Source organism: Patella vulgata, chromosome 2 (genome assembly GCF_932274485.2).
Source record: "Patella vulgata chromosome 2, xgPatVulg1.2, whole genome shotgun sequence".
NCBI lineage: Eukaryota > Metazoa > Mollusca > Gastropoda > Patellidae > Patella > Patella vulgata.
Genome location: NC_065880.2, coordinates 78,866,525 through 78,891,350, shown reverse-complemented (window position 1 = coordinate 78,891,350; position 24,826 = coordinate 78,866,525). Strand labels below are relative to the sequence as shown.

General features: G+C 35.0%; 2 protein-coding genes across 2 annotated transcripts in view; both read right to left on the bottom strand.

Moving 5' to 3' along the window:
• Positions 1-2,636: 2,636 nt before the first annotated feature.
• Positions 2,637-24,826, bottom strand: part of LOC126811764 (uncharacterized) — a 22,630-nt gene continuing 440 nt past the window's right edge. Inside the window, exons 2-21 of the mRNA XM_050537655.1 lie at positions 23,392-23,512; positions 22,967-23,074; positions 22,104-22,164; positions 20,515-20,566; positions 19,679-19,786; positions 16,318-16,363; positions 15,707-15,765; positions 14,096-14,131; positions 13,151-13,203; positions 12,481-12,541; positions 11,991-12,062; positions 11,693-11,749; positions 9,837-10,027; positions 8,549-8,594; positions 7,377-7,445; positions 5,765-5,824; positions 4,938-5,020; positions 4,283-4,349; positions 3,415-3,439; positions 2,637-3,033 (exon numbers count right to left, since the gene is read on the bottom strand). Of these exons, the coding sequence (XP_050393612.1) occupies positions 2,999-3,033; positions 3,415-3,439; positions 4,283-4,349; positions 4,938-5,020; positions 5,765-5,824; positions 7,377-7,445; positions 8,549-8,594; positions 9,837-10,027; positions 11,693-11,749; positions 11,991-12,062; positions 12,481-12,541; positions 13,151-13,203; positions 14,096-14,131; positions 15,707-15,765; positions 16,318-16,363; positions 19,679-19,786; positions 20,515-20,566; positions 22,104-22,164; positions 22,967-23,074; positions 23,392-23,428 (1,326 nt within the window). The 5' untranslated portion in view covers positions 23,429-23,512 and the 3' untranslated portion in view covers positions 2,637-2,998. The remainder of the gene's footprint in view (positions 3,034-3,414; positions 3,440-4,282; positions 4,350-4,937; positions 5,021-5,764; positions 5,825-7,376; positions 7,446-8,548; positions 8,595-9,836; positions 10,028-11,692; positions 11,750-11,990; positions 12,063-12,480; positions 12,542-13,150; positions 13,204-14,095; positions 14,132-15,706; positions 15,766-16,317; positions 16,364-19,678; positions 19,787-20,514; positions 20,567-22,103; positions 22,165-22,966; positions 23,075-23,391; positions 23,513-24,826) is intronic.
• The window catches only part of LOC130010638 (high affinity choline transporter 1-like), a 16,583-nt gene continuing 15,233 nt past the window's right edge, over positions 23,477-24,826 (bottom strand). Inside the window, exon 6 of the mRNA XM_056098384.1 lies at positions 23,477-23,512. Within this exon, the coding sequence (XP_055954359.1) occupies positions 23,477-23,512 (36 nt within the window). The remainder of the gene's footprint in view (positions 23,513-24,826) is intronic.

Genomic DNA, 24,826 nt, shown 5'->3' with positions numbered 1-24,826 from the left:
AAAGAGCTTGTGGTAAAAATCACAGATTTGTTTAAAAAAATTAACACTATTGCATAAAGTACAACTACTGCCATTCTAATTAGTAAACATGTATACAGGTTAAAGTCTATACATATATAATGAAAAACACAATACAATTTATCTGTATAAATGTCTGTGTGTATGTGTGTTTGTGGGTGTGTATGTTCGCCTTTTACGCTTCGTTGCCGCGATCTATGTGGTACCAAATTAACCAGCATGACCACGTGAATGTTTCAGGTCATCGAATTTGGGGGCCAGGCAAATTGGGCCTGGCCCACCGGGTTAATCACGCTTCGTATCAAATTCACCAGCATGACCATGTGAATGTTTTCGGCCATCAAATTTGGGCCCCCTGGCAAATTTGGGCTCCAAGCAAATCTGGTCCCCATGCAAATTTGGGCCTGGGCAAAGCCATGTATCCTGCTAGTATGGAATACAATCGATGGTTTATACACATATAATGATAAGAGAACACTTGTTGAAATGTGTATAACTATAAACCAGTGATTGTTTTTCAATATAAATTGTGTCATGTTTCTATTGTGCTCAATGGCTAAATGCCACTCAAGGATTATATATATATAATGAACAATTGGTTTTGTTATTAATTAAATTCCAGTTGGTGTGGCCTAACTGCCCTAGTTGCTAAGCCATTCATTATGAAAATGGCTGTCAGTCATTAAGGAAAATTCTGCTTTTATATGGTAGTTAAGTCTTCGAAATAAATGCAGTTTAACGTCCTACTGTTTTGCTCTACCTGGGCTAATGAAGACGGGCATACACCATACAGTGTGCTATGACGGAAATTTTGCCTGGACAGCGACGATACAGTTTACTGATCAAATTCAAACTGAGATGGGATCTTTTATGTCCTCGCCAATGTGTACATGGGACCTCGGTTTTTCGTCCCATCCGAATGACTAGACAACTGTCCAGCACTCTGTCCTGCACCACTGACAAGGGGTGTCTTTCAAATTAGATATTGAACTGGAAATACACAGGTAACAATTCTATGGAATACAATTAATGCTTAAGTATATATTGTCTCGTCACATTTTATATTGTATCATTACGATGTTGTCCATCACATGAAAGGTCTTGAGTTTAGCACTACATTTCTAAATCACAAATAACATTGTAGGCCTACAGATTATTCAGTTAACATAACACAGTATCTCTTAACAACATATCCCTTCACTCGTAACAAAGAGTGTAAGAAGAGAAAGAGAGAAATGGGGTTTAACGTCCACTCAACACAAACTAGGTCATTTCGGGACTAAAACATGGTTCCATTTTATTTCAATAATTCGATGCACGTAGGGGTCTTTAGCAGTGGGAGGAAACTGGAGTACACTATGAAACCCACGAGGGTGGACAGACGACTCTACTCCTTGCCACGTAGAACCAGGGAATCAGTTGACTCAATGATGATACAACACCCACGCGTTAACCATTTGGCCATCCAAACCCCCTTGTAGGCCTACAGATTATTCAGTTAAAATAAGACAATATCACTTTACAACATATCTCTTCACTCGTAACAAAAAAGTGTAACAAGAGAAACAGTGTTCCCGCGGCTTCGTCAAACATTTTTTCAAGGATATTCAAGGATAAATATACGTCAAATTCAAGGATTTTCAAGGACATTTTTTAGCCTAAAGTTACAATTTTTCATCTTAAAAATAACCAAAACATTACCAACTATCGTTATAATCTCATATTTAAAAGGAATTGAAGACATTTGAAACAAAATTAAGGATCTCAACTGAAATTCAAGGATATTTTCCCATTTCCGCGAAATTCAAGGATATTCAAGACCTTGAAAATGAAATTTTAAATTTAAGGATATTCAAGGATTTTCAAGGACCGCGGGAACCCTGAGAAAGCACATAAAAGTAAGGCCACAAATAAACAAATAATCTACCCAATTCTTTAACACAAACATTTGTTCCCATTTACCTATACTATACATAAATGTACCACAAACAATATATTTTATTCAAAGTGCCCTAAAGATAAATAAAACAGGCTGAATTATCCCTCTTCACATTTTTAATTAAGTCAAAATATATTTATACCGTGGCAGATTATTTGCATTTATTTTAAAGGCTCAATGCATCATTTGCATCTTCAATAAAATATCAAATTTCTCACAAATTAACCCACGCTAAATATGTACTCAGATAAAGCAGGACACTTGATCATGAGCAGGACACTTGATCATGAGCAGGACACTTGATCAAGAGAAGCTTACTGAATAACAGAAGTGATTATTACAACTTAATAATATGCAATAAGGCTCACTGTTGACTAGATAAGTTTTACACCATAAAAAAATAGAAAAAAAAATAATATAACATATTGAGTTTTCAAAAGTACTGAGATTTTAAAAGTATAACATATTGAGATTTCAAAAGTATTGAGATGTTAAAAGCATAACATATTGAGATTTCAAAAGTATTGAGATATTACAAATATAATGTATTGAAATTTCAAAAGTATTGAGATTTCAAAAGTATTGAGAATCTAAAAATAAGAGTAACAAAGAGTAACAAATTGAAACAAAACAAAATAAGTAAATAATGAAAACAAATTGCATTGAGGAAGTGATAACAAGTAGTAACAAATTGATACCAAGTGAAATCAGTAAATAATGAAAACAACTTGTATTAAAGAAGTGATAGCAAAGAGTAACAAATTGATACCAAGTGAAATCAGTAAATAAATGAAGACAACTTGTATTGAATAAGTGATAACAAAGAGTAACAAATTGATACCAATTGAAATTAGTAAATAAATGAAAACAACTTGCATCAAGGAAGTGATAGCAAAAAGTAACAAATTGAAAAAATACGAGATAAGTTAATAAATGAAAAAAAAAAATTGATTAAAAAGAGAATTATAACATGTTAACAAGTACGTTTTAACAAACAACGAAAACAAAGCATCTATACTCGATCTTCCAACACGTAACCAATTATAAAAACCAATGCGTTCTCTGAAACCCTTGAGCTGAAAGAAAAAAATAGATGTCATAAATATAGAATTATGTCAACTTCTGTGTTAATTCTGGTATTGAATATCTTGGTCAATGTCTTTGCTAGTTTGAGATTTGAATTAGAATTACAGTTTTGGATTTTTGACAATAGAGAGAGAGAGAGAAATGGGGGTTTAACGTCCACTCAACACAAACTATGTCATTTCGGGACTAACACATGGTTCAATTTTATTTCAATAATTCACTTGCGCATAGGGGTCTTTAGCAGTGGGAGGAAACCCGAGCAAACCCAGTAATTTAGGCAGGCGACCCTACCCCATGTCATGTACAAGTGTGGGCTTGAAACCATGTCACCGGACGTAATATAAATATTTATATTATTCGAATGTACATACCTATTGCACATAATATCACTTTAGTCTGTAAAAATAAAAGATAGCTTGTAGAAATTAAAAATCTTGAGTTAGTGAGTTAGTTATCTCCTCTTTAGTCTTCAGCTTCAGAACAGAGTTTTATCCCCTTTTTGTCCCCAGCTTCTGAACAGAGTTAACTCCCCTTTAGTTTCCAAGGGAATGCTCAATTGTTTTGTCAGACTAGACCACTGAGGTGGTTGAGATACTTTCTTATGCAGCTGCGGCATACACTGTAGCCAAAAATCCTGATTTTCACTATTTCTAGCATTGAGAGAATTCAATTCTAGAATGATCAATCGAGTATCCCTTAGATGTCAAATTTGATTTTGCAATTCATAGTTCTAGTGGGTTACTTTAAATCTAGTTTCATATCATAATTTGATGCAAAACTTATCAATGGTAATTATGATACAGGAATGTATTACTTCAAAATAAACAAAAATATTTGTCTCTCTTCTATCACTGAAGGAGGTCACATCTGCATGAAGTTGGTACAGAATATAACAATAAAATACAAAGCATTCTCAGACTTAGTTAAGAATTTACTCAAAATTGTTTGCCTTATTTTAACTAAAATATAGCCGTTTATAAAACTTTAATTGTTTTAATGTATCAAATACATCAATAAGAAACTATGTGCAAGTTTTCGCGTTTCTGGATCAAAGATATTTCTCATAAACTGTGATTGAAAGTTGAGTAAATTCTTAATTTAAGTCTGAGAATGCTTTGTGAACTCGGGGCTTGATCTTTTTAGCTCTGGGAAACAAGTGGTATCAAGTGTTCTAGATGACACTAGGAACTAAATAGAGAGATGATGATAATAATAATAATACCAATTGTGAAAACTCACCATATCTCTAGTTGGTGCATGAAATACATGACACACAAAATCTTTTGACAAGTTACATGACGTTTCACTGAAAATATTTATAACCATTTTTAAATGTAGTATTTGTTATTCTGAATACAATAACAATTATACAAAATGCTTTTGTCTAATAACAAATATATGGTAATCATTTCTACAGATGAATACAGTATAAATAACAGATTCCATTCACCTCCTTCAATAGAACTAAAGACTATAGTGAAGTGTTAGCCAAGGGCTTTCACTTGCAAATTTTTACCAGCTTTTACCAAATTTTTGAAGCATTTTGTTTACCTCAGATAATCAAACCATTTTTCACAAAGAACTTGATAATTATCTAAATTTCTATATATTTTGATGTGTTTTACACACACAAACTATTATCAATTTAGCTGACTTTATTGCGTTTTAAGATTCAATTCTTTAAAATGCTAATTTTATAGTTGGTAAATTGACTAACAGACCAGCTCTCCATTCTGCACACTGAGATCCATCTATTTCATATTTCGAGACTAAATCTCGGTCCTGACTGGCCACCATATCCAAAAATTCGTATATACACACACTATGACTAAATAAACCTATTCGATTCCAAATGAAACGTAATTAGATGGAGAAAGGAAGAAGATTTATTTACCCAGCAATGTAAGAGAAATGTTGAATATAATCTGTGCGACGTCCACATGCGGATACTTCTGTATATGAATGATTTAATATCTCCTAATAAAAAAATAAAATATCATTCAATAAATAAAATGGACTAACACAAACTTATTTCAATAATTTGCTTGTGTGTAAGGGTCTTTAGCAGTGGGAGGAAACTGCAGGATCAGGAGAAAACACACTAGGTTTGGCAAGCGACCTTACTCCTTGTCACGTAAAAGCTTGGGATCGAACCACGCCAGTTGACTTAATGACAGACCTTACGGTCTAAAATGAAAAGTGTTAGACCACTCGAGAATGCTGAATGTTAACAAATCTTGCTTCATCACGTTTTTGTAAACACTGGATGGAGTTGAACCATTTTTTGACTGATAAATCATTTTTTGACGGATATTCCTTCTAGAGATTCAACCTTCATAATATTGTAGAGAGAGTTTAACCCGTTAAGTGCGTAGGTCGTTATATAATGTCCTGGACAACTGCCACTCACTGTGTGTAGGGGGTAATATAACGCCTTGGAGGTATTTTCCCCAACCTATTCTTAGAACATAGTACATAGTTCTTCGTCACTTCGTCAAATTAATTACACAATAGGGGGTTGTTAATATTTTAAAAACGTCATGCTTAACGGGTTAAAGACACTCAAATTAAAGAATATGGTTTAATATCTTTTTAATACAATACTTCGCTAATTTCAATTTTTAACTGTCTAGGGTTCTTTTATATGCATGCCAATTTTATATATCTCCTTAAAGTATTATACGATTCAGTTATCAAAAATATCATGATAGATTTTTTTACCCTTTTGTCTTTTTCACTTGTTACAACAATACCAGTTTCTGACATCGCTATGGTAACAGGCTGAAAAGTATAATTCTAGATGTTAATGGAAAGTTTTTTCAGAAAGAGAGAGAGAGAGAGAAATGGGGTTTAATGTCCACTCACATAAACTAGGTCATTTCGGGACTAACATGTGGTTCATTTTTTTTTCAATCATTCGCTTTAGAAGTGGGAGGAACCCCAGGACCCAGAGAAAACCAACAAGGTTGGACAGGTGACCCAACTCCTTGTCACATACAACCTGGGAATCGAAACCAGGCCAGTTGACTCAATGACAGACCTTATGATAGAGCATGCAAAAATGAAATGAAATGGGGTTTAACGTCCTACTGTTCTGCTCCTAACCTGGGCTAATGAAGACGGGCATACGCCATACAGTGTGCTATGAGGGAAATTTTGCCCGGACAGCGGCACTACGGCCTACTCTTATATCGAATTCCAACTGCCAAGGGATCTTTTACGTGCACGCCAATGAGTACACAGGACCTCGGTTTTTCGTCCCATCCGAACGACTAGACAGCTTTCCTTGTCAGGCCCTCCTTCCTGCATCACTGACAAGGGAGAACCACGCCGGAAAATCTGGATGAACTTTCTCGGCCAATGCAGGGATCGAACACCCGACCTCCAGACTAGCGAGCTAGCGTCTTACCCACTTAGCCACGTGATCCCCGATAGAGCATGCACATGCTAACCATTCAGACATCCACCTCCCCCCCCCCCCCCCTCGGAAAGGATTTTCAAGAGTAGAAAAAAATTGAATTATACTGATAAAAATATTCAATCGATTTCACCTTCATCATTTCTGTGTGTTGTAGGATCTTTTTCGTGAAAAGTTACACAAATGTTTTATCGATTTCATCTTCATAATCTTTTTCGTGAAAACTTACACTAAAAATACAGCTGAACCCCAAATCCATTCACTTGCTTTAATATTTGTTGTTTCTTTCTGTGTAGTTTGTCCACAGATTTGTCTTGTCAGTTTTAGTTGTGTTTAGTGTAGTCGTCCTGCACTTACTATTGATTATTGCATCTTTATACAACTAGAACCTAACATTGTTTATTTGAAACTAGACTGGTAGCAAATTGTATAAGCTTTCTGTAGAACAATCAATTTCAGGTAAAAACAAGCACATCGAACCATGGCCATTCTGTAATGGCCTGCCAGTCGAAAAACAATCTAAATCCACAGCATCCCGGATGCGTCAAGCATTCTCATCCATCAGGTTTCAAAGTTTGTTTTGTGTTTTATGCGAAAAGACAAAAATGTTACTTAGATCGTTCTTTCCCTGCCAGTCGAAAACCAATCTAAATCCACAGAGTCCCGGATGCGTCAAGCATTCTCATCCATCAGGTTTCAAAGTTTGTTTTGCGTTTAATGCGAAAAGACAAAAATGTTACTTAGATCGTTCTTTCCCTGCCAGTCGAAAACCAATCTAAATCCACAGAGTCCCGGATGCGTCAAGCATTCTCATCCATCAGGTTTCAAAGTTTGTTTTGCGTTTAATGCGAAAAGACAAAAATGTTACTTAGATTGTTCTTTCCCTGGGCTCTTCATATCCAGTTTTAAACTTACCTCATTAATTCTATCTTTTGATTCTAATACTTGTATAACACCATCTTCTATTCTCTCTACACGGCCATCCTAAAATAAATACAAGTTTACTTCATTTACTTTCTACTCGACCATTCTAAATTAATTACATGAAAAGAAATTGAGTTTAACATCCTACTGTTTTGCCCTGACTGGGCTAACAAAGACGGGAATACACCATACATTATGCCATGAGGGTAATTTTTGCCGGACAGCGGCGCCAAGGCCTACTCTTATATCACATTCCAACTGCCAAGGGATCTTTTACGTGCATGCCAATGTACACTAGACAGTTGTCCTCCTGCACCACTGACAAGGGGGAACCATGCCGGAAAATCCTTATGAACTTTCTCGGCCAACACCGAGATTGAACCTTCGATCTCCTGGCTAGCGAACTAACGTCTTACTCATCCACCTTGGCTCCTAAGTTAGCTTTCTAAAAAAATTACAAATTTACATTTGAGTTGTAATTAACTTTCTACTAATTATCCTAAAATAATTACATTTTTACTTCTGAGTTATCATTAACTATTACTGTAAATTTATCTTTTTGAAACAAAACCCAACAATATTCCATTCAATGCAATGAACAGATAATGGTAAGTATATTTCGGAATGCATGTCAATCATAAATTTATATAACATTATATTACATTTGTCCAAGTATAGACATAGTTTGTAACTTTTAAAATGTTAAAACAGAAATTAAATGAAATGAAATGGGGTTTAACATCCTACTGTTCTGCTCCTATACTGGGCTAATGAAGACTGACAAACGCCATACAGTGTGCTATGAGAGAAATTTTGCCTGGGCAGCGGCACTATCGCCTACTCTTATATCGAATTCCAACTTCCAAGGGATTATTCACGTGCATTCCAATGTATACACAGGACCTCGGTTTTCCATCTCATCCGAAGGACTAGACAGCTTTCCTTGTCAGGCCCTCCGTTCTGCACCACTGACAAGGGGAAACCACATTGGAAAATCCTGATGAACTTTCTCGGCCAATGCCGGGATCGAACACCCAACCTCCAGGCTAGCGAGCCAGCGTCTTACACACTTAGCCACCGTGCCTCCTAAAATGTTAAAACAGATTTGATGGTCTAAAACACTATACAAAATAGCATTTTGTAAAAATATTGTAAAAACTTACCGCTCCCAGAGTGCATTGACCAATATAGGTAACTTTATAACTGGCACTTAAATATAAAAAACAAAACAGATATCGACATATAATTTGGTACATCTTTCAACTAGCCTATCTCTTTAAAAGAAAAAGAAATGAAATGAAATTGGGTTTAAAGTCCTACTCCGACTGGGCTAATGAAGATGGTCAAATATGCAATACAGTGTGCTATGAGGGAAATTTTGCCTGGACAGTGGCGTTATGGCCTACTCTTATATCGAATTCCAACTGCCAAGGGATCTTTTATGTGCACATCAATGAGTACACAGGATCTTCATTTTTTGTCCCATCCGAACATCTAGACAGCTGTCCTTGTAAGGTTTCTGTTTAAATCAAAACCCAAATTTGTTGACAGTGGAACAAATTGAATAGATATGAATTTTCAGGAAACAGGAACCCACCATGCTGTTTGCTATGGGGGAAATTTTGTTCTGACAGATGCACTCTGGCAAACTCTTATTTCATTTGGGGATCACGTGGCTAAGTGGGTTAGACGCTAGCTCGCTAGCCTGGAGGTCGGGTGTTCGATCCCTACATTGGCCGAGAAAGTTCATCCAGATTTTCTGGCGTGGTTCTCCCTTGTCAGTGACACAGGACGGAGGGGCTGAGGTCCCGTGTACACATTGGCGTGCACGTAAAAGATCCCTTTGCAGTTGGAATTCGATATAAGAGTAGGCCGTAGTGCCGCTGTCCGGGCAAAATTTCCCTCATAGCACACTGTATGGCGTATGCCCGTCTTCATTAGCCCAGGTTAGGAGCAGAACAGTAGGACGTTAAACCCCATTTCATTTCATTTCATTTCTTATTTCATTTTCTAACTGACAATGGATCCTTAAACATACAATATTCAAGAGCTAAATTTGCCTATTGCAGGTCTTTCAATAACCCGTTAAACGTGACGTTTTTAAAACGTTAACTACCCCCTATTGTGTAATTAATTTGACGAAGTGATGAAGAACTATGTACTATGTTCTAAGAATAGGTTGGGGAAAATACCTCCAAGGCGTTATATTATGCCCTACACACAGTGAGTGGCAGTTGTCCAGGACGTAATATAACGTCCTACACATGCTGCGAGTTTGGGGAAATTCCCAAGGGATACGTTATATAACGACCTACGGTATGCACTTAACGGGTTAAAAATCAAAAATGATAAAAATATTGAATGGGGTATAGAAAATTTCATAAATATTTTACTTCTGACTCAAAAATAATCATTTTGGGCAATTCTTATAAATATAACTGCTTTTTTTACCTGCCATCGGGACCATGTACTGGTGTAGTTTCTGTTTCTTCATCTTCTAATATAGCATGTGGTGCTTTATCATCAATATTTAACTCATCTATTTCTTCACATCTAGTTTCATTATTATTCAATGGATCTATACCCAACTCTCGTAATATATGCTTTAAAGGACGGAACACATTACCATTATATTCACAGGCCTGTAACAAAAATATAACAAATATATGCTTTAAGAAATGAAATGAAATGAGATGGGTTTAACATCCTACTGTTCTGCTCCGATTGGGCTAATCAAGACGGGCATACGCTATACAGTGTGCTATGAGGGAAATTTTGCCGGGCAGCGGCACTATCGCCTACTCTTATATCGAATTCAAACTGCCAGGGGATCTTCTACGTGCATTCCAATGTATACACGGGAGCTCGGTTTGTCGTCTCATCCGAAGGAATAAACAGCTGTCCTTGTCAGGAACTCCGTTCTGCACCACTGACAAGGGGAAACCTCGTCGGAAAATCCTGATGAACTTTTTCGGCCAATGCAGGGATCAAACACCTGACTTCCAGGCTAGCGAGCCAGCGTCTTAACCACCTAGCCACCGTGGCCCCATATGCTTTAAGGGACAGAACATATATTAACAGGTCTGTAAGAAAATATCACTTTGATGGGCTAGAGCAAGACAAATTTTGCCAATCCCCTCACACTCTCACACCTGTGCAAGGGCTATGCAAAAAAAAATAAGGGTTTTATAAATTTACCCCTGTATAGCCATAGTAGGGCATTGGATCAGGGGGGTCTGCGGCACAAATACCAATCATGCCAACGGAAAATTTTTTAAATTAAATACATATTTATGGCCCCCCGAAGGCTTCATGGACCCGGGAGCGTAATACCAGCTTCACTCTCCTCTCCTTGGGCCTAGCAAATATCAATCAATAAAATCCAGGATATGTTATTACAATTAATATTTGACTAAATCCAAATTTTCTAGACAATATCACAATATCAATTGATTGAAAAAGATTATCATGTATCTGTATAGGAAGCACTGGCTTGTTTTGACCTGTTTATATTATCTGCAGAGAGAGAAATGGGGTTTAATGTCCACTTGACAAACTAGGTCATTTTGGGACTAACACACAGTACAATCTTATTTCGATAATTTTTTTGTGTGTAAGGGTCCTTTAGCAGTGACAGGAAACCACAGGACCAGGAGAAAACACACTTTGTCAGGTAAAAGCCTGGGATCGAAACCACGCCAGTTGACTTAATGACAGACCTTATGGTCTAAAATGAAAAGTGTTAGACCATTCGAGAATGCTGAATGTTGCTTCATCACTTATTTGTAAACACTGGATGGAGTTGAACCATTCTTTGACTGATAAACCATTTTTTGTCAGATATTCCTTTTAGAGATATTGTAATATTGTAGAGAGGGTTTAAAGTTGCAATTGCAAATTTTCAAGTTATATTTTTAAAATAAAGCCTTAAAATAGATGTTATCCATAAACAGTCCTACCTTGTTAAAGAATAATCCTATTAATCCTATAATTCGCTATTGCCGGCTAAGAAATTGGCAAAAATATCATTTTGAACTTCAAATTCCAACGTTGGAAAATGGCTGCCCCATGTTGTCAATAGCAAAACAGGGGAGGTAATTGTGTTGTTATTTCCTGTGTCATAGATGTTTAAGGGTGGGAAATAATGCCCATGATCGTATAATAGTGATTTGATAACCTTTTGAGCAAAAGACATAGAAATAATTATGTTTTGACTTTCTTAGAAAATTTGAAATTCTCGCTTTAAAGACACTAAAATTAAAGAATTTATGTTGCATATTATTCTAATACAGTGGTTGAAAATATACCTTTATAAAAGCGGCATAAACTGGAATTCCTTTATAGGTCTGGAACACTTCTTGTACCTTTAAAATATTTCACAAAAAATTAAAATGAATGATGTCAAACAAAATTTACTTAAACTTTTTCATTGCGAAAAATATCAAACTCTCACGGATTAATCCATGCTAAATATGTACTCAGATTGATTATTTAACTAGGAAAACAAAATACCATCGCTAGATAATCACCTGGCTTGGATTAAATTGGATTTAAACTAGACCCATCAGACATAGATAGACAAAGATAGGGTGAAATATTGCTTACCTTTCCCTTTTTGACACCTTTTAAACTTTCACCAAACATTTCATCTAAAACATCACCTGGTTTTACCTTACCCTGTAATAAACAACAAACCAATAATACACAACACAGATTTACCTGGGGCTCTGCATCTACAAAATATTTTAGCTTAATGTTTTGGTGAATAACTTACCCAGAAGATTTTGTTTCAATCACTCACTCTCCATAATTCACCCAGACTAATTTCATACAATAACTAATCCAGACTAAAATGTAATATCTCTCAATGACTCACCTGGATGAATTTCTCTCAATGACTCACCCAGACTAATACTCTCAATGACTCACTAAGACTTATTTCTCTCAATGACTCACCCAGACTAATTTCTATTAATGACTCACCCAGACTAATTTCTATCAATGACTCACCCGGACTAATTTCTTTTAATGACCCACCCAGACTAATTTTGAAACAAAATAGTACCAAAATGCAAATAAATTATTTTGAACTTACATCTTCTGCAGCTACACTACCCTTATCCACTGACAATACAATCATATGACCATCTATTTCTCTTCAATTATAAACATCATAAATTACTTCATTTAATCATATTAATATATACTACATTTAAAAAGTATAATTATACATTTTACACTAAATATATACTACATTTAAAAAATATAATTATACATTTTAGACTAAATATTCAAATGAATTTAAACTGGCAAAAGAAAACTGTTTCAATGATAACAATGATATCATCAACTTTAACCTCCATTAAAGATAAACTAGAAATCTATTGCTGGAGACAGGCATACATCATGCAGTGAGCTGTGAGGACAATTTTGCCCTTTGTACGTTGCCAAGCCCCTGTCTTGCACCACTGACAAGGGGGAACCACGCAGGGATTGAACATGCGACCTCCAGGTTAGGGAGCCAACATCCCACCATGCTGAGCCACCATGGCTCCTATTGCCTACTGTGCTTTTCGAATGTTCAGCAGAGGTTTGTGGTACCAGCTTTACTGGTACTTTTAAATATAAGTTACATTAACAAATAAACCTTTGGTTACCAGATCTAATCCCTCTTAAAAACAATGTACAATAATGCAATTATACATTTTAAGATTGTCCAAATGTTCTGTCTATCGGCGGTATTACATATTACAAAATGTACTTACTGAAAATGTATTCCTAAGGATTCGCAGGGCACAAATTCATATTGTTTGTAAACCTGTAAAATAACATATGACAGTATGTGTAGAATTCAGAATATAACACAGGAATCATCGAGATAAAGAGGGAAAAAATATTTATTTTTACAATCAGATCATACAGTCATTCTGGTAAAACCCATCTTCCAATACCAGAAGGACTAATCCTGTAACCATGTCAACATTTGGGATTAAATTTTGTAAGGTTAAAGTACTGATTGACTAACAAGCAAGTGAATATATCGTATTATGTTTACAAAACTTTGCCTGAGGTTATAAACATGTGTGGGCATTGGGACAAGGAACTGAGCCTGACGTCATCCCGATTCACAATTGTCCAAGGAACAAGTGTGTTTTATATCGAGTTTTATATCGATCAAACATGAATTTGGAGAGGCTTGGGCTTTTATCAATATAATGTAGAAACTCCTAATTCTTGGCATCCGAAGACTGGACAACTTAGACATCATACTAAACTTGGGCTGTCTGTCTACAGTTAGCTCTGCTTGAGAACAGACACTAAGCTAGTTGACTAACATTTTAAGTCCTAAATCAACAATTTTTGTCGAAAACACTAAGTATACTTTTAGAATTTTGAGAAGTATATCTTCCATTTAATGTAATTGAACAAGTTCATTTAGTCTTTGTGTGTATGACCCATGTGAAACGGAGTAGAAACGCATTACAAAACAGTATACTCATTTTTGGATATGGCAGCCATTTAGGGAAGAGATCTATTCTTGAGGAATGTAGCAGATGGATGTCTGTGTGCAGAAAGCCTAGACTTATCTTACTTTATAGTCAATAAGGTCAATATTATCTAAACGTCAAATGATACTCAACTTATCTCCAGACAAACATATGATACATGTAAATAAATATATCTGATGTAATAGAATCAAGATGACCTACCGGAATATCCCATGTTGTATCTAGATAACTGGCATTCTGTAAATAAACATATACAAGAAGTTTTATAATATTGTATAGGTCTTATCTAACTTCTTAAAAAGGCTTTCTTTAAGTGGCATTTAAAGATGGGTTCCCAGAAAAGTATTTATCGGGTGGTTATTTCCAATAAAAATATGGCAATTTTGGTATATATGGAAAGGATATCCAATCTTACTGGAAAAATACGGGATTCCCCGAAAAACACTCATGGGGCGTATACAGGACAAAAATGTAAGGGTTCCCGTAATCAACAGCCCGACGATTAGGAATTTCTGCACGCGTGATGTCAAAGGTTACACACTGTACAGATGATAAACTTTATGAAAAGTTAGACATACAACACTTTCTGAGATAAAAATGACGGAAAATAACGCCAGTAGTGGATAATCCAAGAATTTAATTAGGATTTGATATTTGTAATAAGTAGTAAGCGATTAAAGACAACATCTTTTTATGTATACAAAGAATTCTCCTCTGACTTCCAAGATGTGACGTAAACATGACATGGTTTGATCGAATTTTAATAGCAGGGCATTCCTTCGCAATTACAATGTTTGAGAAGGGCTTGAAGCATAATTATGACAAATTAATTAGTTTGGATATATTTTTAGTCCATATATATACCATTAAATCACCCAGTTTGTACGCGGGAACCCATCTTTAATAATTGAAAAGTAACACATTAAAAACTATTGATGGAATAACAATTACTGGTTTATTAACATCCATCGTTTCGATGATGATACTCTCGTCTTTATCAGGCAATACATGTAGTGTTTAGTTTGTTTTTAAAAGCCATTTAGTTAATAAACATAATTAACACTAGGTAATATTTTACAGAATTACTGTTTATTACTGTGCAAGGTTTTGAAAAGGATACCCTTGTCTTTATCATGCAAACAGAGTACCTTTGTCAAAACCTTGCATAGTAATAAATCTTGTAATTGTATACCGTTATCCATAAAATTTTATATTGTGTTAAGGTACTATCTACTTTAAATTACTTACATTAAATCACTACTTTCATGGGGAAGAAAATGAATCCAATTTAAATAAGAGAGAGAACTGGCGTTTAACCTCCACTCAACATAAACTAGGTCTTTTCGGGACTAACACATGCTTCAATTTTATTTCAATAATTCGCTTGTGTGTAGGGTTCTTTAGCAGGGGGAGGAAACTGGAGGACCTGGAGAAAACCCATGAGGTTGGACAGGTGACGCTAATCATTGTCACGTACAATCAGGGAATCGAAACCACGACAGTTGACTCAATAACATACCTTATGATACAACGCGCATGTGCTAACCTAACCCCCAAATTGAATTTAAAAAAAAAAAACTTTGTGAAATCTGTTCATTGACACTGATGATATTAGATGTGTTAATGTACAATCTGATTAAAATACTGATGCAAATTTTGATTTGTTTGTTTTTTGGGTTTTTTTTTTTAATTTCAATGGCCTCCACTCCATATAGATGGGACTGATTTGTCAATATATACCTGAAGTTTGACTGAAATTTGATATATCTATATCAATAAATATGTCAATGTTCATGTAAGAACTTTATTTACCTTCAAATTCAGATCAAATGTGATGGTTTTCAGTTGAACCAGAAGCGACACTAGTATTTCTTGAACAAAAAAAAAAGTGATTTAATTAACAATAGGATACATTTTTTTAAAGGGTTTAACATCCAAGTCATCTAAGGGTGATATTGCAGGTCTTGTATTCGTATATTCATTGCATGCACAGCGATTCTTTCCAGCGGGAAGAAACCTGAATATCCAGAGTAAACCCACAAGGTTGAGAAGGCTGCATACATGTATATGCTCACACCAGGGATTAAAACCACACAAGGGCAGCTACAGCTTGAAGCATGACACTCTAGACCACTAGGCTATCCGAACACCAAAATAAGGTAGTTTTGCTTGGACCATATAGAATTTTTTCATATTTAGAAATTTATTTGGTAAATTAGTTGTTTATCAATAAAAATGTGATATGTTCCATGAAATAATATTGCTACATATAATCAATCAAAATACAAGATAACTAATGATAAAACATGATAAAATACAAGATAACTAATGATAAAACATGATAAAATGATCTTATTATTCATCATTTCATTAAAGAAGCAAAAAAAAAAACAGGTTGCTGTGATATATGATATATATCCTACCTGATAAAATTTCATTTCCAATGATTGATGATTCATCATACCAAGTCTGATAAAAAAAAAAATATAACAATATTGATAACAAGTAATTAAATCAAATAAAAATTGGGAGAGAGAGAAATGGGATTTAACATCCCCTTGATACAAAGTGAGTCATTTCAGGCCTAACAGATAGTTCTATTTTATTTGGATAATTTGATTGCACGTAGGGCTCTAGGAGGAACCTAGAGACAAATCATGAGGTTGGACATACAACCCTACTCCTTGTCACTTACAAGCTGAGAATCAAAACAACAACACTTGACTCAATGACAGACCTTATGATCTAAAGCACACACCTTAGGCCATTTGGCCGACCAATGCCCCATCAAAAAGATAGGTTGCCAGGCAACGAAACATACACCCACAGCAGCTAAATCGTCCGGGCAGTCAACAAGTGTTGTCGCATATTTTTACTTCTTTCGGTAATGAAACATTTATAATACACTAAAATCTGATTAAGAGTAACAACTCATGAAGTAATTATCAGAAAACCATTAGAATTTGTTTGGTTTTTTATAAAGTTCTGCCCCATGCTAACGTTTAGTATACAAAACTTTTAATATCATGGATTTAGCTGTTCAAGTCATAAAAAATCATTGAAAATCAATATACTTGTTCGTCTCAAGCTCTTAAACTCTGTGTATCAATCTGAAGTCAAATCTGGTAGTAATTATCGGAAATCGCTGAAAATCAATGGGCTTCTTCGTCTCATGACCTTAAACACTGTGTATAAATTTAAAGTCAATTAACTTTGGCCTTTAGAGCATCCACAAGATTTTTTGAAGTGATCAAGGGACATAACTCTTGCAGTAATTATCGAAAATCGCTGAAAATGAATAGACTTCTTTGTCTCAAGACGTTAAACACTGTGTATAAATTTAAAGTCAATCGGATATTAACTTTAGCCGCTAGAGCGTCCACAAGATTTTTCAAAGTGATCAAGGGCCATAACTCTGGCAGTAATTATCTGAAATCACTGAAAATCAATAGGCTTCATCGTCTTAAACACTGTGTATAAATTTAAAGTCAATTTGATATTAACTTTGACCTGTAGAACGTCTACAAGATTTTTTTAAGTGATCAAGGGCCATAACTCTGGCAGTAATTATCGGAAATCGCTGAAAATCAATAGGCTTCTTTGTCTCATGACCTTAAACACTGTGTATAAATTTCAAGTCAATCGGATATTAACTTTGGCCTGTAGAGCATCCACAAGATTTTTTGAAGTTATCAAGGGCCATAACTCTGGCAGTAATTATCGGAAATCGCTGAAAATCAATAGGCTTCTTCGTCTCATGACCTTAAACACTGTGTATAAATTTAAAGTCAATCGGATATTAACTTTGGCCTTTAGAGCGTCCACAAGATTTTTTGAAGTGATCAAGGGCCATAACTCTGGCAGTAATTATCGGAAATCGCTGAAAATCAATAGGCTTCTTCGTCTCATGACCTTAAACACTGTGTATAAATTTAAAGTCAATCGGATATTAACTTTGGCCCTTAGAGCGTCCACAAGATTTTTTGAAGTGATCAAGGGCCATAACTCTGGCAGTAATTATCGGAAATCGCTGAAAATCAATAGGCTTTTCGTCTCATGACCTTAAACACTGTGTATAAATTTAAAGTCAATCGGATATTAACTTTAGCCTCTAGAGCGTCCACAAGATTTTTTGAAGTGATCAAGGGCCATAACTCTGGCAGTAATTATCGGAAATCGCTGAAAATCAATAGGCTTCTTCGTCTGATGGCCTTAAACACTGTATATAAATTTAAAGTAAATCGGATATTAACTTTATCCTCTAGAGCATCCACAAGCAATTGTGGACGCCGGCTGGACGGACGGACGGGGGCGACGACAATATACGACCACATTTCAATGTGGGCGTATAAAAATTAAATACATGAAAAGAAATATGGTTTAACAGTTCAGCACCCATTGAGATAATACCACACAGTGTACTATGAAATTTAGCCCAGACAGCTGGTGCTACATGTACGTCCTAGTGTATCTAGATTATTTCAAACTGCCAAGGGATCTTTGATCTGCTGTCAATAAACTAAACGCGACAATCCAAACAACTAGGCGCTTTTCCTTCCAGCCAGAACCATGATCACCGAGTCTCCAAAAAAGTAATAAAATAACATTCAATTTTTAACACCGTATTTGATCAAATATTCAATTTCTAGAAGGTGGGCGTCTAACGCATAATGTTAAGGGGTGAGGTTAGCCAAAAATTTGTTCTTAAATTCTAAAGCTATTGAATTGAAAATGGCACAAGTAGTTAGGAAATGTAATAAACAAGGGAAAATTAATATTAAAATTTTTTTTAAAAAAATTGTTGCTAGGGTAACACATATTTTGGGAAAAAGTATGAAAAACGTTGCTACACCATATCTCTGGCACAATTAAAGATAAATGTCTCATTTTCGGACTGCTTATTCTTTAATGATAACCCTAATATTTTCTCTATAATTTTCATAGTTTCTTGGAAACTAGTGTTTAAAACATTTGCCTCACCACAATATTTTGTCTTTTGAGAAATATTTTGATAACTTTTGAAATATTAAAGATAACTCAAATTGCTTTCTGTCTGATTCTGGGGTAGATATTTGTTTATATATCCTGCAAATTAGGTGAAGATATTTTAATTAGTTACAGAGATATAGTGTACCTACATTTTTCATAATTGTTCCCCAAAAAATGGGTTACCTTGGCAACAACTTTTTAAAAAGTTACCTTTCCCTTCTTTATTAAATTCCCTAACTACTTGTACCATTTTCAATTCAATAGCTTTACAATTTCAGAACAAAAATTTCTGAGTAGCCCCCGCCCTTAAGCAAATCTAGGTCTTTTCCTGTACCGATATAAATATATGTATTTATAATAAAGAAGTAATATCTATCAGTTGTATTTATTATAAACATGTGTTACCAATTTCATATAATAAAACTTGTATTTTTAATTAGTGCAGAACAGCATGATGTTAAACTCATTTCACGTATATCTTTAATAATGTTACACATCTTTGTTAAAATCATATCAATGTGTCCAAAATTTACCTTGAAACAGTTTAAAACAGAGAAAGAGAAATGTGTCGGGACTAACATATGGTTCAGTTTTATGTTAATAATACCTTGCACATAGGGGTCCTCAGCAGAGGGAGGAATCCAGAGAAAAACCCACATGGTTAGACAGCTGACCTTACTCCTTGTCACGTACAAGTGGGGAATATAAACCACGCCACAGGACTCTATGGCAGAACTAGGGTTCAAAGCCATCCAACCCCCCATTTTAAAATTAATATGACAGTAAAATAAATACCTCACATAATAGACGATCATCTTTTAATAATTTAACAACAACATCCAGATTCTTCTTGACTAAAGCTGCTCTTATTAACAATCTACCTTTACCTTCAACTGTTAATGTCTAAAAATAGATGAATGCCGCTTGTAAAGTGGTATTGCTTAGCCATCACCCAGGATTTCTGTTTCAAAATTTTGACCCATGAGACATCTTTAGTTTGGGTCAACAGAGGCCAGAACCAGGTACTGTTGGCTTCAGAAAATTAGGTCAATAAGCCTTCACTCCCTTTTACAGTGTGCAAAAAGGGAAATTTTGCCTGGACAGCAGCCCTATGGCCTACCCTTATAACAAATTCCAAATGCCAAGGGATCTTTTACAAGCACGCCAATTTATACACGGGTCCTCGTTTTTTGTTCCATCCAAACGACTAGACAGCTGTTCTTATCAGGTCCTTCGTCCTGCACCACTGACAAGGGAAGGGGAAACCACTTCGGAAAATTCTATTGAACTTTCTCGGCCATTGCAGGGGTCGAACAAGCGACCTCCAGACTAGCAAGCCAGCATTTTACCAACTTAGCCACTGTGGTGCCTCCCTTTTCGTATATGTAGTATATCATATTCTAAATATTATTTGCTAAGGGCTAAGGCCTCACCAGAAGGCTATTACCAAGACCATTTTCATGACAGATGAGAGCAGTCTCAAATCAAAATAATATAATTACAAATATCTGTATTAAAATATTCTGTCAAGAAAATATGAATGGTTTCCAGCTAAAAGCAACAAAATCTGAGAGAGAAAGGAAGGTAGGGGCAGACAACGCAACAAAATCTAAAATTATTATCATTCTCACCTTCTGACAGTCTTTGACAAAATAAATCGTTTGGTCAAAAGTAGGGTTTTTACTGGAATACAAATCAATCATGTAGAAAAAGAAAGAAGTTTTACATTACAACATTAAATATATAATACCCAAGTCTGGAGATAAGGCACAAGGCACCGGTCACTGACTTTGTCAATTACAAATCATTACACAACATATATGTTAAAGCGATAATTTCATATTTTTAAAATGTATTAAAATAAAGCCTTAAAATAGATGGTATCTATAAACAGTCCTACGTTAAAGAATAATCCTATTTATCCTATAATACTGCCAGTTGAGAAATTGGCAAAAATATAATTTTCAACTTCAAATTCAAACGTTTGAAGATAGCTATTCCATGGGGGGGGGGGGGGGAATAGAAAAACAAGGGAGGTAATTGTGTTATTATTTCGGGGTGAATGATTTTTAAGTGTGAGAATGATACCTATGTAATCGTATAATAGTGAGTTGACAACCTATTAAGCAAAAGACATAGAAATAATTATGTTTTGACTTTCTTAGAAAATATGAAATTCTCATTTTAAAATATAAACGTGTTATAATTTATGTCGGACAAAGTCTGTGACAGATGCTTTCTGTCCAGTCTTAATAATACCGGTAAAAGTCCATGCACTTTTATTGTCTGCTAGTGCTAAAGTCTCTGTGCATCAAATGCATTTTTGGGAAATAATCAAATTTTCCAAAATCGATTATTTAACTTTAAAGGAGCTAAATCGCTAACATTTGGGACCTAGAAATTGACACAAGTGGGTCGCAACGCATATAATACTGTAATATAAATGTATATAAACTGATATACATTCAATGGTTTCCGTTTTTACTCTAATTTCAAATCATTTATGTTCCGCGAAATAAGCCCGCAGTCTCAATCGAATGCAAATTTCTAGCGGCTGGTTATTCCAGTCTACATACGCCGTTTGGTTTGGTGTAATATGTCTAGCTTCGTTCCTCGAGTCTCTTGCTAGAACTGGGGCTGAAACGCATTATGGTACACGATTCGTGCACCAATGGCAAAATGTTTATTTTGTCTTAAATATTGGATATCAGAAGCCCATCTTTTTTCGGTAAGATCACAGCATCAATGTTGATTTAAATTGACAAATAATTTGTGTTTTCAATGTTGAAGATTTTGGATGATATTGAGTTAGCGACTTAGCTACTTTAAATAAAGAAAACAATATTTAAATTCCTCAGAGACTTTCATTGTGGCTCAGGTTGACAATGACTTGATATGATATAAAAACCTAAAAAATCTTTTAAAAAATTACAATATTTTTCATATGAAATACTTTACTTGTCACAAAAATTGAATTGACTATAATATTTTAATATAAAATTAGACTAGCATCCATGAATACTGATAGAAATAGACGGGCATAAGTGTGACATGAGGGAAATTTCGCCCGGACAGCAGCGCTACGGCCTTCTCTTGAAATCGAATTCCAAATACTAAGGGATCTTTCACATGCACTAAAATGTATACACAGGACTAAATTCAGATAAAAATTAGTACTCGGCCAAAATTTGTGTTTGTATTAACAGGTAAATTAACTTACAGTCTAGGTAGTTTACTAATCCATGACCAATATCCTGGTTTAACAAACCAATTATTACCAGCTGGAAATAGAAATAAATTAATATAAAAACAATTACAATTCACAAATACATTATATTAAATTCTATACTAATAATACATAGACACTTCAAACAACAAACGTATGTATACATCTGATCAAGTGAAAAATTACAATTCATATTATTTAGCACTGGATCACCACAAGTCACCAATTTTCGTCATATTGAATAATTTAACAAACTTTATAGATATCTTGGGCATCTCAGTTCGACTACTGATTGACAGTTTTACATCTTGCCATGATACCTGACCCAATAAAGACATATTCCCATGTGTTTTTTGTTTTGCACAAATTAAACTGTTAATTGAAAGGTTCTAGGGAGAATCTATTGCTGCCAATATCCTAAAGTTAAATTCATGCAGAATGCAAATGGTTCCACACCTCTATATATTTCTGTATGACAAATAACCCAGAATACAGACCCTGAGTTCACAAAGCATTTTCAGACATAAGTTAAGTCTTATTTTAATTAAAATATAGCCCTTTATAAAACTTTTGTTGTTTTAATGTATCAAATACATCGATAAGAAACTATGTGCTTCTGGATCAAAGATATTTCTCATAAACAGTGATTGAAAGTTGAGTAAATTCTTAACTTAAGTCTGAGAATGCTTTGTGAACTTGGGGCCTGATGGGTGCTGAATTTACTCTAAATTAAGACATTTTTTAATTTAAGATTGTAAAATAACCAGTAAACTACGAAAAAGTAACAATTCATTATTTATCTTCCGAAATAATTACAAATGTTAAATATATTAAAAATAGAAATTTGAGACTCTTACTCTTTAACCCTAGGGTAAAAATATCTTCTAATCTCCTACAAAATGGTGCTAGGTTTAAATTATAGTCCAATATATCTCTTTCTTCAGTATATAATTCAAGTATATTCACTGTAAAAAAAAATATATATATTATAAAGAACTCTCCAGACATTGTAGACATTTAGATCCAGACTCAAAACTTCTGTGTTTAAGAAAGCATTCACTTGTGGTGATCCTTTCTGGACTGCGCTTTGAGCATGCTCATGCAAGGATATTGTGCAATATAAATAGACTATTATTATTATTTACATACTTGTATTTAGATTCTTTACTAAATAATAGCATATATTATTATTAGGGTTAAAAACAGCCCTGGAAATCACCTTAGTCAGCACAAATTCTTTCTGTATTTAAATTGGAATCGATAACAATAACAAATTCATTACCTTTCAGAATTTTCAAAAGTGGATGTGTGACAGACATGTTTAATCCCGGGACATGCCTTCTTTTGTTTTTTTAAATCTGATTATCTTATTTGTTGTGTATTTCTTTACTGCTTAAATATTCCTGGAAAAATAAATTAAAATGAGAAATATAAAATATAGAATAAATAGTGCACATGGCAGTAATCAAGCTTCAGTATATGAAGTCCCATATAGTTTTATTAATAATGGTTGACGAATACTATACCATGACAGAGAGAGAGAGAGAGGGAGAGAAAGAGAGGAAGGGGGAAATGGGGTTTAACGATCAACTCAACACAAACCAGATCATTTCGGGACTAACACATGGTTCAATTTTATTTCAATAATCTGCTCGTCGGTAGGGGTCTATAACAGTGGGAGGAAACCGAAGGACCTGGAGAAAACCCAAGAGGTCACATACAAGCAGGGAATCGAAATCATGCCTTTTGACTCAATGACAGAAATTACAATGCTATGCGCACGCGTTAACCATTTGGCCACCCAATCCCCCTGGTACAACTAAAATCACTATGACCCTGTCTGTAGTATATTCATGTAAGGTGAGCCGTGAGTACGACAATGGCTTGCTAGGTCTCAGGTTCAAACCCTGTGTTGACCGAGAAGTTTCTCTTGTCAGTGGTGCAGTACGGAGGGCTTTGCAAGGACCAGTTTCTAGTTGTTTGAATGGGAAATGTGTATAAAAGAACCCTTGACAGTTGGAATTTGAAATAAGAGTAGGCCTTAACGACGTTTATTAGACGATGTTATTAGCCCAGTTGGTTCTAAAAGGTAGGAAGTTGAATCTCATTTCATTTCATTTGTATCATATCAGAACATGGAGCTAAGTACAGGCTAAAAAGCAAATCATGCTTCTTGTTCCCTAGTCTGCAGAGTATGTCCGGTACATGCACAAGTAATTTTTTTCAGAGATTGGTGCACACAAATTTTCTTTAGATTTGCACACCAGTTGTAGGACAACATCTGTATCATGCATGCAAGCTACTTTAAACTGTAATAATTGTCATGTCTTCCGTAATCCATTGTTGACCAGCAATAAACAGGGGTTCTAAACAAACATACCTTTTTCAAGGGAGGCAACTACCATGGTAAGTACCGTAGGGCATAGAGACTCGGTGTGCGACTCAAATTGATCCAATCGAGCTGTCATGTATGGCTAATGTACCTGTGCAGTGGTTGCTACAATTTCAAATTTCAGCGGTACCATTTTATATTTTTGAAATTACAAGCCAGGCAATTAACAATAGCCTTTTTTTTATCATGCCATGGATTTATTTCCTTGTCGCTTGAAGCAGGCCATTTTTTGCACCCCAGAATTTAGTAAGCATTTTCATTGTACCACAAAACATATTCTGCAGACTGCCTAGTTCCAAAGTTATAATTCACCTTTTCTCCCTCG